This window comes from Ananas comosus, linkage group 15 (genome assembly GCF_001540865.1).
Source record: "Ananas comosus cultivar F153 linkage group 15, ASM154086v1, whole genome shotgun sequence".
NCBI classification, from domain to species: Eukaryota; Viridiplantae; Streptophyta; class Magnoliopsida; order Poales; family Bromeliaceae; genus Ananas; species Ananas comosus.
The window spans coordinates 1,869,900-1,886,654 of NC_033635.1; the positions used below are offsets into that span (position 1 = coordinate 1,869,900).

General features: G+C 36.3%; 2 protein-coding genes across 4 annotated transcripts; one reads left to right on the plus strand and one right to left on the minus strand.

Annotated features, from left to right (window-relative positions):
- Positions 594 to 3,595, minus strand: LOC109721167 (dolichyl-diphosphooligosaccharide--protein glycosyltransferase subunit 4C-like). Of its 3 annotated transcripts, XM_020248612.1 has the most exons (4): positions 3,461 to 3,591; positions 3,126 to 3,236; positions 944 to 1,041; positions 594 to 814 (listed from the first exon to the last, which is right to left on the minus strand). In XM_020248612.1, exons 3-4 carry the CDS (start codon positions 1,039 to 1,041, stop codon positions 772 to 774), a joined length of 141 nt encoding a protein of 46 aa, XP_020104201.1. In that variant the 5' UTR covers positions 3,126 to 3,236; positions 3,461 to 3,591; the 3' UTR covers positions 594 to 771. The 3 variants fall into 3 exon arrangements, with proteins under 3 accessions (XP_020104201.1, XP_020104199.1, XP_020104200.1); XM_020248610.1 differs by lacking the exon at positions 3,126 to 3,236 and having other exon boundaries at positions 3,461 to 3,595; XM_020248611.1 differs by lacking the exons at positions 3,126 to 3,236; positions 3,461 to 3,591 and adding an exon at positions 2,613 to 3,113.
- Positions 10,557 to 16,265, plus strand: LOC109721737 (ubiquitin carboxyl-terminal hydrolase 17-like). Its single transcript, XM_020249500.1, has 11 exons — positions 10,557 to 11,424; positions 12,319 to 13,303; positions 13,406 to 13,494; positions 13,695 to 13,780; positions 13,872 to 14,034; positions 14,163 to 14,283; positions 14,394 to 14,551; positions 14,716 to 14,800; positions 14,914 to 15,126; positions 15,438 to 15,499; positions 15,579 to 16,265. Exons 1-11 carry the CDS (start codon positions 11,057 to 11,059, stop codon positions 15,967 to 15,969), a joined length of 2,721 nt encoding a protein of 906 aa, XP_020105089.1. The 5' UTR covers positions 10,557 to 11,056; the 3' UTR covers positions 15,970 to 16,265.

The following is a 16,755-nucleotide window of genomic DNA, read 5'->3' on the forward strand; positions in this document are numbered from 1 at the left end:
TTGGTAATATTGGATTCACTTGGGAATAAGATTCACCCCAAAGTACTAATCTCATTCCCTTGAGGGAGGGTGGGTATCCTCATATTAATGGATTGGGGTAATCATAATATGTCTAATCTCTTTCTTTCTTCCTACCCGCCGGCTAATTGATATTATTTTTCTTTACACTCTAACCTTATATCTCTCTCTAAACTTATTTTTCTCTCTAAAATTCAACTTTTTTTTCTCTCTCTAAACTAAGTTTTCTCTCTCTCTCTCTCTCTTTCTAAAATTTCAACTCTCTCACTCCCTCTAATTTCGACTATATTTTTCTTTCTATTTTTTTTAATTATGCTCTCTCTCTCTAACTTATACTCTCTCTCCTTTTTTTCTAAAAAGATGTTGAAATTTTTGGTAACATTATCTAAAATTAAATAAATAAATAAATTAATTAATTGTATAATTTTTGTAATATTAAATAACATGACTAATTAATATTATTGTGTGAACCAAACACAGGAATTCCACATTCTTAGTAATAGGATGAATAGTAATAAGATTCTCAGATATCTTTTATTCCTAGTAATCTTTTATAATGCGAACCAAACGCACCCTTAAAAGTATAAGATAGACACTCTATTAATAGGTGTACAGATCGCATTGCTCCTGATTGTATACAACAAGGACAATAAATTGTGTATCGTATCGCATACATTTAAATAATACAATCGTTGTACCGGGAAGACAACAGTGCCAGTACTAAAAGAGTTTAGAAGCATCATCATGGTTTATTCAAGTTCCTGAATTCAAATCCATCATTAAATTTGCAAGTTCCCTGCATACCATGAGAAGAAAATAAATAAATAAAGGAATGAAAATTTGAGTCCAACAAGGCGACAAGTCAAAGCTATAGATAATTTAATTCTAAAAGAGAACAAAGAAAAGGAGTTAGTTTCCATTGTACTTAGGATCTGCGATCACGTAATGGCATGCAATTACTGAAAAGAATATAAAGATGCCGAGGAAATTGGCAAAGAATCCCAAGTCTTGTTCGTGGACCATCTGCAGGGCAAAGCAAAATATGAAAGGAATCAAATATAAATAAGTAAAAAAAAAAAAGTAAGCGCGGACTAGTGGATTATTAACAAACAAGGAAAAATGAGATGCAACCAGACAGAGGAAGAGACATTCTATCCTCTCAAATCCCCACTCAATCCAAAAGGATATTCAGAACTATAGAATTTCATGTAAAATTTTTACCAATAACAAGATCTTTAAAAGCTTCTAACTTTCCAAAAGCACATTGGCTGAACAGTAGATTTCCAAGGCAAGCTTCACATTGTTGATTTCAACTAATTTGTTGCCAGCGTTTCCATTTCTTCTACTCTCTACTTACACGATTGGAATCTTTACATGATCTGGACAGGATTTTCCTCTTAGCATGTAAAATGTAGCTATGCTGTAAGTAATTTAGCTTTTAGGGTGCGTTTGGTTCGCGCTATCCTTTTAACATTCCTAGTGATCCAATAGGAATAAAAAAATATGATGGTGTTTGGCTAAACGCATTAAGTAATCTAATTGGTAATATTAGATTTACTTAGGAATGAGATTCATCCCAAAGTACTAATATTATTTCCTTGAGGAATGGCGAGTATCTTTATATTAATGGATTGAGATAATCATAATATATCTAATCTCTTTCTTTATTCCTACCCGTCAGCTAATTGGTATTATTTTTCTTTACACTCTAATCTTTATCTCTCTCTAAACTTATCATTTTCTCTCTAAACTTCAACTCTTTTTCTCTCTCTAAACTTAGCTCTCTCTACCCTCTTTTTCTAAAATCTCAACTCTCTCGCTCTCTCTAATTTCGACTCTATTTCTTTTCCTATTTCTTTAATTATGTTCTCACTCTCTAACTTATGTTCTCTCTCCCTTTTTTCTAAAAGATGTTGAAATTTTTGATAGCATTATCTAAAATTAAATAAATAAATAAATAAATAAATTATATATTTTTTGTAATCTTAAATAATATGACTAAATATTATGACCGTGCGAACCAAACACAGAAATGCCACATTTTTAGTAATAGAATGAATAGGAATAAGATTCTCGGACATCTTTCTATTCCTAGTAATCTTTCATAGTGTGAACCAAACGCACCCTTAATTCACTTTTAGTCTTCATTTCCCCGAATGCAATTTGCTTGAGTATTAATGCTTTAAGCCTGTAATGATTTTGTAGACACCAAAACACACCAAAGGCCAGCATACAAGCAACGAAATCAGATGTGTGCAAACCATGAAGAGAAAGAAATGCAACATGGACACTTACACAATAATAGCATATTGTGCGTTCACTAGTTTTGCAGGCACAAACTCGAAAATCATTGGGCATTAACTCCTCCAAATACAGCACCCTCACTCACTCTAGTTCTTTCAACTTACTTCAGAGCATCACCAATATGTAAACAGATCTGACTGTGCTGCTAATTCGGGAGTTAATCACGTGTGCGAAATCTAGTAAGATGTTTTATTATAAATGCTGATTAGAACAGCCGATTCTCGATAGCTATGATGTACAGTTCCTGAAGGAAAAGAGGATGCATTTGGTGCCTCTTAAAAAGAAAGTACCTCCAGCAAAAAGCAACCAGGAGAAGCAATTTGTTTTTTCCTTTGTTTTTCCTCTCATCCATGATGGCTCTCAAGGCCAATGCCAATAGACTAGTGACTCAGAACTACAAAACCATCTTATCAGGGCAGGATAAGGATGGCATCTACAAGCAAAATTATTTGTTGTTTACAATGTAAGTGTTTAAGCGAACAACGAAACTAGATAAACTAGTTACATCTACCTTGGGTGCCATAAGGACTGAATATGATGTTATGATTGTTAATAACCGGATTCGCTCCATGTTCATTTCCAAAAGCACGAGAATATGTGCCAACTGAGCCACTAGAGAACAGTTTCTGAAGTATCTGAAAACAGTACTGAACTCCAAAGTGTTCTTAGAATCCAATAAATCAGAATCAACCAAGCATTTATCTATCTTCAACATGCAAGAAGGATAAACATCTCTTCGAACAAATCATCAACCAAAGTACTTTTTTGAATGATCAACTATAGATAATAGAAGTAGATTTTACCTCACAGTTCCTGCTAAAATTCTGCTTCGCTCCAAATTAAGAAGAGTTTCTTCAATTTTGCTTTGACGAGAAGTCACATTACGGATTACCACATGCATTAATCTATACCACCTACAATAAGGCTAAACCCCTTGATCAAACAAATAAATCAAAATAATTCCTAAACTGATCTCCAATCGCATCATCACTTTTTGTGCATTCCGATAACAACAACTTGGCATTATGGATTATGGAATCGATCAGGGCCCAAATCGTGCACAAAATCAACACAATTAGATCGAATAATCGCTCGATAGCGAGCTTAGGAATCAAAAATAAAATCGAGTAGAACAAACCCTAGCGCATTGCCTTCGCCTTTTGCTCTATCGGAGAGCCAAACGGAAATTCCTTTCGCGTTGGATCGCGCGCCTCCGCGCCTCGCCTTGGGGGATTATAGAATCGAAAAAAAAAAAAAAAAAAAAAAGAAGGAAAAAAAGGGACTCGGCCTAATTTTGGTGGTCGGAGCGGACCCAGCCCAATTCATTGGTTCGGGCCTGGTCTATAGCCCATTAACACGCATCTGAAAAGGAAGGGTTAATTGCACTATTGGCCCCCAACCTTTACCAAATTTATCATTTTGGTCCTCAATATTTTCTTTTCTTTTCTTTATTTGCAATTAGATCCTTACCTTTTAGGATCGATTACACCATTGGTCCCTAGTATTTACCCTTTTTTGATATGCATCGCTTCTAAAATAAATCAAACCAAATCTTACCATTCTTAATGTCGCCCTTCGCATCTACGAGCAACTAAGCTTCGCAGACACAATGCCTACCGTCTTTTCCAAAATATCGAACTCTTCAGTTTTGATTAGAATTTGCAACCAAACTATTCTACAAACTTTTAAAAAAAAATTAATGATAAAATTGATTTGGGGCTATCAGACCGTACTAATAGTCTATATGAGCAAGCACTATTTGATCTATCTTATCAAAATTAATAAGAATTCGAATGGTTGAGATCTAATGCAACAAAATTTAAAAGTTACAAATCTAACACCACAAAGAGGAGTCAGGGACCACACTGAAACAGTCCGTAAAGACCAGGGACCAATGACGCAGTTAATCCTAAAAAGGAACTGTGGATTTTTTTTTTTGGGAGAATCAATTAAAGAGTCAGTAGCATATTATCACATGCTTGACAAAAAAAAAAAAAAAAAAAAAAAAAAAAAAAAAAAAAAAAAACAAAAAAAACAAAAAGAAAATGAAAAAACAAACTCACATGCAATTCCTATTCACTGATACATCATTTACAACAAGGGATCCTCGTGATGGCCCTTTTTTGGCTTTTTTTATAGGAGTTGAACAAAATCATAGGTATCAAAAGGACCATTTGTACAAAGTGATAGTGTTGCTTGACACCAAACTCAGCCTTTTTCTTAGCCTTTTTCTTGTACTGGTAAAGATCCTTTCTTTTAGTATCCAGCCTTTATATTATTTTTCTTCTCTGCCTTCATCTTCCCCCAGCTTCCTCTCCTTTTATTATTTTCCTACCTTCTCTGCTCCCTTTTTTAACTCCACTTTTCACTCACTAACCCCTTTGTTAATATTTCGCTCCATGCTAATACATTATTCCGGAAGTTGTTGTTTATCGTGCGTGTTTGATCTACGTACCTACCTTCAACAATAGGTCGCTTTGCTTTTCTGAGAAGTAGAAGTTTTAAGTGAAAAGTCTAGCGTTGATTAATCCTTAAAATGTCGAGAGCTTTTGCAGTATCAGCGAAAAGTTAAAATGAATTTTTGAATCTAAAAAATATGGTTGTAATTATAATCTTCAACTTCTACAACAAAATGGAGCACTCTTAAGAATAAGGAATAAAAAGTGGGTCAATAATTCTGCAAATAATATTGATAAGTATGAGCCTTTATTAGCCATTTGGAGCTTAAGCTCACAAGTAGATGTACACAGTAATACTATTGACATGTAAGTACTGAAAACATAATACACAGTTATCTCGTCAAACCCTTCATATAATATTTGTCCCTAATAATGTTATACTTACACTACAACATAATTAAATTATAGAGACATATTTTTATGACATTTTTATATAAGTGTCTCATTTATACTAATTTTTTTTAAAAAATCTACAAACGTCTAAATATAAAGCTTAATCCAATCAAAAATAAAAAGTTCATCTACTCAATCAACCATACCGAACCTACTCAGCCCGATTACAAATAAAAAAGAAAAAAAAAAGAAAAATTGATCACCATCTCTCCTTCTCCTCTTCCGCCGCCGCAGCCGACGAGATAGGATTCCGGCGGCGGGAGTTCGACCGAGAGGATCTCGCAGGGACTGTACAGGGTTACGATCGCCACGTATCCCTCAGCACAAGTCGCTGGAGGAGTTGGTCCCAAATATCAAGGCGACCCTACCTATAAGGACCCCATATATATCAACACTTTTTAGGTAATTAAGTCAGCAATACTTTTTTTTATCTTTACCAAAATTTAAATGTGTCGCTATACACCGTTTTTATTATAGTGTAATAATTAATTTTACAATAATTTAGTAACATACTGGAATTGAAAAGCTACAATTCCTCAAAAACATTATATAATTCATGAATATTATAATAATTACGATAATTATTAAAAATTTATTAGGCTTCGAATTTAAAATCGTGTATACCAACTATCAAACAGTTTTGTAACTTGTATTACGGACATAGAATTATTCCTGAATTTGAGCCGCAAACGATCAAACCTGTGCCTGGCACGTGCACGCTTCTCCCTCCACGTGCCTGACACCAATGCTACGCGAGAAGGCATGTGCAGTTTTTTTTCTTTTTTCCCTATAGTAAATTGCATGTGCATCTTACAAAAATTATACACTATGCAAATCACTATAAATGTCACCGTACTAATTAAACTGTTCAGTGTGGTTGGCATTTGGATGCTGATCAAACTTATAATAGAGTTTAAATATAGAACTCAAGTCCCCCACACTGCAACATCGGATTTGTACATAAAATATAGGGAAACTTCAAATACCCCCTATGGTTTCATATTTTCTTACTTTATTATTCTATGGTTTAAAGTGTATCAAGTTAGTACTCTGTGGTTTTGTATTTTTTTACTTTAATACCTTGTGATTTGAAGTGTATTAAGTTAGTATTCTGTGGTTTCGCACTTTTTCACTTTAGTATCATGTGGTTTCAAGTGTATCAAGTTAGTACCATGTGGTTTTATATTTGTATCAAGTCAGTACCATGTGGTTTTATTTTTTATTTTTATTATCCATTTCGAGGTATATGATTTAACAGGATATTAAAGCACAGAGTACTAAAGTGAAAAAGTGTGAAATTATAGGGTACTAATTTGATACACTTAAAACTATAGGATGCTAAAGTAAAAAAGTGCGAAACTATAGGATACTAACTTGATACACTTTAAACCACAAAGTACTAAAATGAGAAAGTACGAAACCACGTAGGGGTATTTGAAGTTTCCCTTATGGATACTTGAAAGGCTTTGTGATGTGAATTATATTTTTATGTTCTAAAATATTTAAATCAAAACAAAAAAAAAAAAAACAAACAATAAAATTGGGATAGTAGGTACTATCAACATATACAAATTATCAAAACTATTCACTATAATTTCATGAATGAGTGAGAAATATATGCTCTTTTATGTGCTCTCCAACTAATTAAATTGTACATAGCCTGCTAACAATATAATGATCTACAACAATGCTTGGGATGAGATTCAAGCAATTTTTATAATTTATCATAACTAAAATGACTTTGTCTATAAATTTTTATAATTTCTATATATATATAAGTAATTGGCTACGTACCCCTAAAAAGTATTTTGCCTTTATATTTATAATAAAAAAGTTAAATGATAAATTTATTTATCTAAAATTCTTATTTTTAAAAAGTACTCTTGAAAATTGCCCTCAACTCTACAAAAAGCCTCATTTGTTTATTCAACTGTGCCATAAAATTTATTTCTTTAAAATTTTGGTTTCTGTTATATCTATCTCTATTTTTATTTGGAGTTAGACTAAGAATGAAAGTGTCAAAATTAATTGGAGATTAGCTTATGAATGACATATATATGGTTAAGAAAAAATTTCAATAGATGAATTTTATTATTTAAACTTTCGTAAGTGGCAAAGTGCTTGGTGGTCGATACCCGAGACCCAAGTTCGAATCATAGTTAATTTACATTTCCAGCTAAGTTTATTTCTAATGAAATAAACGAAGCACCTCTCTCTAAAAAAATAATAATAATAAATAAATAAATAAATAATAGAGATATGTAGATAATTGTCTTTTAAAAAATAGGTTAATTGCATATAGTTCACTGCAAACATATCGAATAGGAGAAATATCTCTACGAAGTTCAACTTTTTATTCTTAACCCTACAAAAATTTTGCCGTTTTCAAATATACCCTTACTGTTAGGATCCGTTGGAAAAATATATAATTAACTATGAGTAAAATAATTAACCATGGTAAATGAATTAAATTTATCTTTTTACTCTTCTCATATTATTTGTAAGATACTTTTTTGGAAGAATATTTTTATATAATTCTAACAGTTGGAGCTTTTGGAGGGATATATTTCTAGGTTTTAAGTGTCCGTCGGCACGAGCCGCATCCATCGTGCCGTATCGCGCCAATAATACCGACATGATACAGACCCACCAATGGCACAACTCAAAATACTTTATTCTTTAAATTAGTAAGTAATTTTCTCAATAAAGTTCAAAAGATGTGATAAAAAGACATAATAAATAGTTAAAATATTTTGTTGTTAAAGAAAATAAATATTTCATCCTATTATGTGTCGGCACACAAAATTTTTTTGACCGGCACGCATCGGTACAGCTCGGCACGCACTGTGACGTACCGTGCCGGCAAATTTCCGACACGACCCCGTGTCACGACACTTAAATTCTTAATATATTTATAAGAGTAAAAATGTAATTTCTTTTAACTGCTATTAAAAATGAACAGTACTTTAACAGTAACAAATCAAAAAAATAAATATGAATATTACTAAACTTTTATAAAAATAAAAAAAATAAATTATATAGTAACATATTTACTATTCGATATATTTATCTGGAGCTAGAGCCGTACATAATTAACTCTAAAAAAAAAAAAAAACTGCTCAAACAAATGATGCCACAAGGGCCTAGCTGGACCCCCTCACGGAGCGGAGGCTCCCTATTGGGCCTACGAGGTGGGCCCCATAAACCCGACCCGGGTCTATTGGTCATCTTCCCTCATGTAACGCGCTCGTCGTACCCACGCGCGCGACCGCTGATCTGACGTCGATCTCGGGGCAATCGAACGAACGGCGACGGGTCAACATCGTTGACGTGTGGGTCGGACCAAATAAATCAAATCAAAATGCTCTACGGACCGCAGAAGCATCTCACAAATCGGACGGCTCTCACGGCATCTTCTTCTGCTGATTGGTGCGCGGGTCGGTGGGGCCCGCCCGGAGCCGGTCCATTTTTTTTCTTCTTCTTTTTCCGTTCTTGTCGCGTTCCGCAGATGCTGTCACGTCCCGTGGGTTTCCTAAACGCCGTTACGTTGTGTAAAGAATTTTAGTTAATAGTTAGAAAAAAAAAAACTATACATACTAATTTCTAACCATTACTTATATATTTTTTTAGAAGCCTATTATTAAAAATATCTTCTTAATATTTCACTTTATTTCAAATATATTTCTAGAATTAAATTTTACTGATGAATTATTAACAACAACTATTATCTCTATAAAATTATTATTTTATCCTTTCAAATATATCTTTCTATTGCCACCTATTTTTCTTATTTGTCTTAAATTAAGAGCAAAAGAGATTATTTTGATTTTTTTTAACTCAAATAGAAATTTAATTTAGATTTAATTTGAGATAGCTTAGCGGGTACTAACAGTAGGAATACTTTTAATAATAAAAAATTATACGAGAAATATATTTAAAATAAAAAATAATAAGAATAAATTAAATATTTAAAAAAATATTTTTTTAAGAGAATGATAGCATGCTATCTACTCTGTTTATTTTATTTAGAAATTAAGTTAGTTGCAAATATGAATCAACTGGTATTCAAACTTGAATTTCGGGTATTAATCATAAAGTTTTTTGCCACTTGCGCTAGGACCAGTTCGTTATTTCAAAATATTATAATTTCCACACATTTTGTACGTGTGTAGGATATTAAATGAATAGAATTTGTTGGATTTGGAATGCGTGAAATTCATGCAACGCATCTATTATGCTGAATCCCATCTGTCATTTTGTTTTGTGAATACACCCTTAATTTTTTCACTAATATTAGCCTAATTAATTAATGAATTTGATTTGATTGTTTATCTCCATAATCAAAGAATGGCGTAATATTTATTATCATTTAGAAAAAATAATATATAATATATATTTATAGGCCGTAGGAATAAATTAGATTTATGTCAATAAAAATAGAAAAAAGAAGTCTTATATATATATATATAGAGAGAGAGAGAGAGAGAGATTGAGCTGAAATGCTATCAGTAGCAAACTGGCTCTGTTGCCATCCATTTATTTTCGATGATGGAGCTCTTAAATTCACTATCGGCACGTTGAACATGATCTATACCTCTTAAAGTATTTAGAAACTAAATTTCAAATTATTTCGACATTATTGACCTAATAATCAAAGGGTTTCAAAATTTGTAATTTTAATGATAGATATTAGGCATTTTCTCGTTTAACGGTGTAAAGCTATCAAAATCAATTGAATTTTGGTGAGAAAATTTTTTAAACTATTTAGAATAAGATCTATACTCTCGATCTTGATTATAAAATTCCTATCATCATTTTTTAGAGAATATTTATTTTCAGCCGTTCATTTTTACGCCTACTTGATGGACAAGAGAATAATATCGAGAAAATATAAAATTTGATTTCTAGATACTTCAAGGGGTATAGATCATATTCAACGGTGTCGATCGTCGATTTGAAGACTCTATCATCGAAAATAAATGAATGGCAACATAGCCCGTTTACTACCGATAGTATTTTAGCTCAACTCTCTCTCTCTCTATATATATATATACACACACACACATTAAAGCAGAATTAAGTGAAATAATGATTGAGTTTATTATTCGGGATGTGCTTCCATTTACTATTTGGATCTGCATGAAAATTTGCACGAAGATATTCCTTGGGTATAAATACATTCCATTCCGAAAGAATTAAAAAAAAAAAAGAAAAAAAAAAGGAACATACGAGCGTGCTCACGTGGATGGCACGTGGAGGGCCCACCTAACGGCCGTTACGTTCTCCGTCTCCTACGGCCCCTCGGCCTCGTGCCCCCAGGCCCCTCACACGCACAGTGCACGCCGCCCCTGGTGTGCTCTTCCTCTTACTAGTTTGTCTTGTCCGAAGGAGTGGAGGGGCCGAAACGCCTTCATCGCTGCAGTATTACCAGATTCCCAGCCAAGCCGCTGCCTCCACAACCCCAATCATCCATTACTCTCCCCTCCGCTCTCTCTCTCTCTCTCTCTCTCTCTCTCTCTCTCTGAGGGTGAGAGTACACGTACGCCAAAAGAGTACCCCATTATTCCTTCCTTTCTCCTCTCCCCCAATCAATCCGAGACCTCTTTCCCCCACGACCGTCCGATCCCAGTCGTCATCTCATCATACACCGTCGGTGGGGGAGGAGCATTGTAGCATCTCCCCCCACCCCGAAGCTCCTCCTCTTCTTCTTCTTCTTCTTCTTCCTCCTCCTCCTCCGCTCTCTCTCTCTCTCTCTCTCTCTCTCTCTCTCTCTCTCTCTAGAGCTCTAGAGCTGTAGCATCTCTTTCTCTCTCTTACATACATACATGCCTGGGTCGGGAAGGAGGAGGAGGAGGGCGACGCTTCGTAGAGGCGCCGGATAGATGCCCCACGGGGACGATCTAGGGTTTCCCGCCCCCTCCGCCTCCGCCGCCGCCGCCGCCGCCGCCGTCCTCGTCGTCGTGCTCCTTGTGGCCGCGGCTCGCCGGAGGTGGCGGATCGCGGAGGCGAGGAAGGAGGAGGTGAGGCGGCTCGCGATCCTCGCAGCGGAGGAGGCGGAGGCCGCGCGCGCGGAGGAGGAGGCCGCCGCCGCCGCTGCGGCGAGTGCCGCGGTCGCCGGAGTCGCGGGGATACCGCAATCGCCGCCGCCTCCGCCGCCGACGCTGCCGCCGCAGCAGCAGCAGCAGATTTGCGCCGTGTGCTTCACCCCGACTACTAGGCGGTGCGCCCAATGCAAGGCCGTGAGATACTGGTCAGTGTGTTGTTGATCGTTTCGTATGTCGTAGGCTTTGTCTCTAAAAGTTAGAAGTTTGTTGTTCTATGGGATCTAACTCTGTGTGGTTTTAGTGAATTTTGCTAATGTTGCATTAGAATTTGTTGATTTGTGTACTTGGAAACTGAGGGATTTGGGTTGTTGTTCTTGGCTTTTAGCTGATTTGGTGATCTCTTGTGCTATTGTTGATTTCATCTGGTATGCAATGTCACACAGTTTTGAATAGGCGATTATGATCTTTTTGTTGCATATCTTAGTATTACAAAACAGGAGAAAGGGGGTGGCGAAGGCTCATTTTTCTGTGGAAGCAAAACTAGTTCAGGATCTGAAGTTTTGGGAGCAAAATTGACAGTTTGAACTCGTTAGGGTCAGTGTAGGAGAAGCTATTTGAACAAAACATACACAGACATGGATCGGTTCTTGTATTAATTGGGAATTATTTCTTACATACAGAAATCATGAACTCTGAGAAGACTTTCTTGCTGCTGCTTTTTCTTTTTCTTTTTTCCCCCCTCGAGTCTAGCAACATCTGACATGGATGTACATGATGCACAGCTTCCGCTTTGATAATCAGGAAAATTTTTATATGTAATTTTTATGCGCTGATGAAATGGAATACATTAGACATATCATGCTTTTGTGTACAACGATAAGATTGCATTAGATATGTGGTATACTTTACTTTGGCTTTCTGATTTATCTTCTAGATGTAAAACGTATATAGTGATGCATTCTTTTGTACCTATCAATGTGTGCATGAAAAAGATCACAGCTTGGATATGAAAATTGGTAATTTTGTCGCAAGTATACATAGAAGAATCAACTAACTTTTCAAGTGCAAACTACTCATACTATACACCTTGAATAATGCAGCTCTGGGAAATGCCAGATAATTCATTGGAGACAAGGCCATAAGGAAGAATGTCATCCTCTGCAAGTGAGCGACAAATGTAGCCAACAAGCATGTAAGTCCAGTTCGATAGCAGTGCAAGCTGAACAATCTGATGTACACAATGACAATTTCGCGTGTGAAGGAGAAGTACAGGAGAAGCCAGTTACCACATCCTTTGAGAGATCATCATCTGAATCTAACTTATCTTCTGAGTGTTTTAGTGATGATGATCTCATGGAGTCATCTGGAACAGAAAGCACCGATTCATCCTCGAATTCATCATCGTCTAGTAGCTTCAGTGATTCTGGGTGTGTGGCAAAGCCAGATGGCGCTTTTGCATGTGAGGATCAAGATCGCCTTCATGGTGCTGAAATAAGAAAACTCTCTTTCCAAACTGCGGTTGATACTAGTGGGATGGAGGAAGCTGCTCCTTCCAAGTCTCCTGTAAAGAATACTAGTTCCTTAAATAAGGTTGAGCAGAAGGATACCTGCCATAGATCTAAAGAGCTTGAGACTGATGTCATCTCTCCTTTCTCTACCAAGTTCATGAGTTGTGACCGCCATTCCAAGGCAAAGCCTTCTGAAAATTTTAGTACATCTCATGATGAAGTGAGCGGTGCAACTGAGGCTCAAGGTTCTGGTAATGTTAATTTCGTTAAATCTCAAATCTCTCACAAAGCAGGTCATGTTTCTAGTGGGGGGAGCAATGATGTTCAGTTTCTGCCATCTAGAAAATCTTTAGCATCTTGTTCTTCTAATCATTGTAAGTCTTCCGCTGGTGGTGGGCACTCTGTATCCAACAATAGTGAAGCTTCTTCAAGATTTTCGGAGAATATAGTTTTAGAATCAAATGGAATGAAGAACTTGAAAACTTCTCTTGCGAGAGTTGTTCTGCAGTTAAAGCCTTCAAAAGTTTCAAAGCATCATTTGCCAGGGCTTGCAAATGATGTGCCCATGAAAAACAAGGTGAGTTATTGTTTCTTTTGATATTTCTTCCAATCAGCTATGTAGTTGACTTTTTGGAATTCAGTAGATTTATTCTATCCATTTTGTTTCTTATGTTTTCAGATGCTTTTTCCATACGACTGCTTTGTTAAACTATATAGCTGTGATAAAGTGGAGATGCACCCTTTTGGTCTCACTAACTGTGGCAATAGGTAAAGTGTGATCATTTCATTGGTAAAGAGATTGATGGGAATCAAGTCATGCTCATAAGAGAAGGAATCTCTCTTGACTTTGGAACTCAACTATATAATGTTATATAAGGGGAAGCTTACATGTGCTTTCTGGTCTTGAATAACCAACTCAAATAAATGTCTCCCTCCCCGGCCTAATTGTTTCTTTTCATTCACTGCAGCTGTTATGCCAATGCTGTGCTCCAGTGCTTGGCATTTACACGGCCACTTAATATTTATCTTCTTCAGGGACTTCACTCGAAATCATGCAAGTTTCCTCTTTCATTGTTTTCTTCGTTTTGTAATTTTTTGGTTTTGGATGTCAGATTGTTGTTTAACAATTTTTTTCGTGGTTATAGGTCCAATGACAAAGTGGTGTTTTACATGTGAACTTGAAAGGCTCCTTTTAAAGGCAAAGCAAGGGCAGTCTGTGTTATCTCCTGCTAGCATAGTTTCCCAGATACACATCATTGGAAGCCATCTTGGTCATGGGAGAGAAGAAGATGCCCATGAATTTCTAAGGTGATTTGAGCATCAAATTCACTGTTTAAAATGCTGCAAAATACTTTTAACTAAATTTAAAACACGAGGGAGCAGTTTCAGTTTGATTGGATTACCATTTATTGTTATAACGATATATTTTTTGACAGGTATGCAATTGATTCAATGCAATCTGTATGCCTCAAGGAAGCTGGAGCAAATGCAGTCGGAAAATCAGCTGATGAAACTACTCTTATACAGTTGACCTTTGGTGGTTACCTTCGATCAAAGGTTTTGTCCATGTCAATTTGTCTTTTGGTTACATTATTCTTCCTCAACTTTGGATGAATTTCTCATTCTACTGAGAGTGATTTTAAATTGTTTCTAATTGGTTTATACAGATTAGGTGTATGAGGTGCCAAGAAAAATCAGAGCAACATGAGCGGATGATGGATCTTAGTGTGGAAATACATGGGGACATCAGAACCCTTGAAGAAGCTCTTGCACGATTCACAGCTACTGAAATTTTGGATGGGGAAAATAAGTATAACTGTTCTAGGTTAGTTGTTTTATACCTTTTGTTCCGCAAGCATCCCATTATGGTAGTTTTGTATTCCTTCCACTGGGTAGCTTTTATGTGCACATTTTCATTATTACTCTTTCACAAACTTATATTTCGTAGACATCAGCAATCTCTCTCTGATGTCTCATATGTTCTACCAGATGCAAATCATATGAGCGTGCGAGGAAGAAACTGACGATATTGGATGCCCCTAATATCCTTACTATTGCCTTGAAACGTTTCCAGGTAATTTTGCATTAGCGATGGCATTATGCTCACTATCTTTTATTGGCTTTGTCTATGGTTGTTCTACTTTGACTAATGTTTGCTTACGACAATTCCTTCATTATACTTTGCAGTCTGGTAAATTTGGCAAACTCAACAAAGCAGTTCAGTTCCCTGAGAACTTGAATTTAATACCTTACGTGAGTGGAACAGATGACAAATCCCCACTATACACGCTTTATGCGGTGCTCGTGCATTTGGATGTGATGAAGAATACTTTCTCTGGGCACTATGTATGCTATGTAAGAAGTACGCACGGTAAATGGTTCATGGCAGATGATAGCACGGTATGCTATTTGCTTAAATTTTTCAGATCTGTAACTCCCATGTTCTTAATACAAGATGATATTGCTCTCTTTAGCAGGCAAAACCGCTACGTCAATTTGTGGTTTTCAGTGAAAGGAACTACCATAAATCCTTGGAGTTTTATTCTTCATATTACTGTATATTGTGGCCTTCCTTATGTTAATTAAAAGTGTTACTTGCTGTTAGAAACAAAATAAAAGTTAAAAGAAGATCCTATAATTGTACTCATCATTTGTTTTTGTCTACAACGCTTACATAGAGATTCTAAAACCAGTGGTGATTGTCTATGCAGGTAAAACCTGTGGAAGTTGATGTGGTCTTGTCTCAAAATGCTTACATGCTCCTATATGCCAGGTGAGCTTTAGTTCAAGCCCTAATTACGATCCAGCAATATACCTTCACATCTTCTTAGTATGGCAAATTATCTCTTCAGGTGCTTCCCACGTCCGCCAACCTTAATAAGAAATGCAATATCGGCGGAACAATTGAAGGTAAAGAGGAGCGTAAGCAGGGAAAACATCAATTCAGGAACAAGTGCAGAGAAAGCAAGGTCGACTCCCATTCTCGAAAGGCCCAACTTGCCTGTTAAAAGCCCAATAAACCAAGCCCGGCACGTATGGCCTGTTTTAAATGAGAGAAATGAGTTTCCAAGGACCGATTCTTCTAGCGACTGCTCTTCTCTTTTCAGCTTATCTGATGATAGTTCTTGGAGCACCGAGAGCACCAGAAACTCCACGAGCACTGAAGAGTTTTCTGACTACTTATTTGGAGAACCGGATCGGTGTTATTTGAATAGCCCTTTGAAGTTCTCAAAGGAAATCTGAGCTCAAGGATGTTAAATAAGATGGCCGGATGGAGCAACAGTTGGCAGGGATTTGTCCCGGTGTTTTGTAAGTAGACACCTAATGAGTTTAGGAAACTAACAGGGAAATGGAGTAGAGAGACTGACTCCGTTTAACCCATTTGAGGTGTATTCCAATGTGTTAATTGAGTTGTAGAGGGCAAACAGCTGAAACATTTTTGTTGGCAGATTTGCATTGTATAGGAGCAATAAGGATAGGCCTTGTTAATGTATTATTCTGTTGCTTAATGGAAAGAAAATTGTAAGCTTTTAGTGAAAGGAGCAAATTGTGGTGTATCTTCTGCGTTGTAGGCTTGTGCGCGCAAGCGTTGGCGTGCCCGGTTGGACTACAACAATTTGAGACTAGAATATCTGTCGTATACGTGAACTCATCAAGTGCTTGATTAGCCACGTATACGACATGTATTCCAAGTCTCAAACTTCAAACTGTTATTCTTGTCCGAGACCAATCTCATATAATTTGTCCTGCAGGCCTGTTGCTTCCTCGGCGAGTAATGAAGTTTTTTGCTTTCCGACAGTTCTCTAGCAGATTCAGTTTGCATTTTTTCTTAAAAAATGACTACTATTGTAAAACCCAAAAACTTTTCTTTTTCTTTTTTTTTCACTTTGGACTGATTATTTACAAACATCTTTATTCGCCTCGCTAATCTCTTACCTAGCGGGCGTTCATATCATGTGATCGTTTTCTCTCTCGGTCTACATGAAAGTGAATCACAGCCCTATCTCTTCTGACTGGATTGGGGTTGCT

What these genes read in the sequence shown, in the direction of transcription:
- LOC109721167 (XM_020248610.1), bottom strand. Translation starts at nt 1,041, where the DNA reads ATGGTCCACGAACAAGACTTGGGATTCTTTGCCAATTTCCTCGGCATC. An exon ending in TACGTGATCGCAGATCCTAA is followed by an intron (nt 815 to 943) that starts GTACAATGGAAA and finishes CATGGTATGCAG; the next exon opens with GGAACTTGCAAATTTAATGA.
- LOC109721737 (XM_020249500.1), top strand. Translation starts at nt 11,057, where the DNA reads ATGCCCCACGGGGACGATCTAGGGTTTCCCGCCCCCTCCGCCTCCGCC. An exon ending in AATAAGTATAACTGTTCTAG is followed by an intron (nt 14,552 to 14,715) that starts GTTAGTTGTTTT and finishes ATGTTCTACCAG; the next exon opens with ATGCAAATCATATGAGCGTG. An exon ending in TACATGCTCCTATATGCCAG is followed by an intron (nt 15,500 to 15,578) that starts GTGAGCTTTAGT and finishes TTATCTCTTCAG; the next exon opens with GTGCTTCCCACGTCCGCCAA.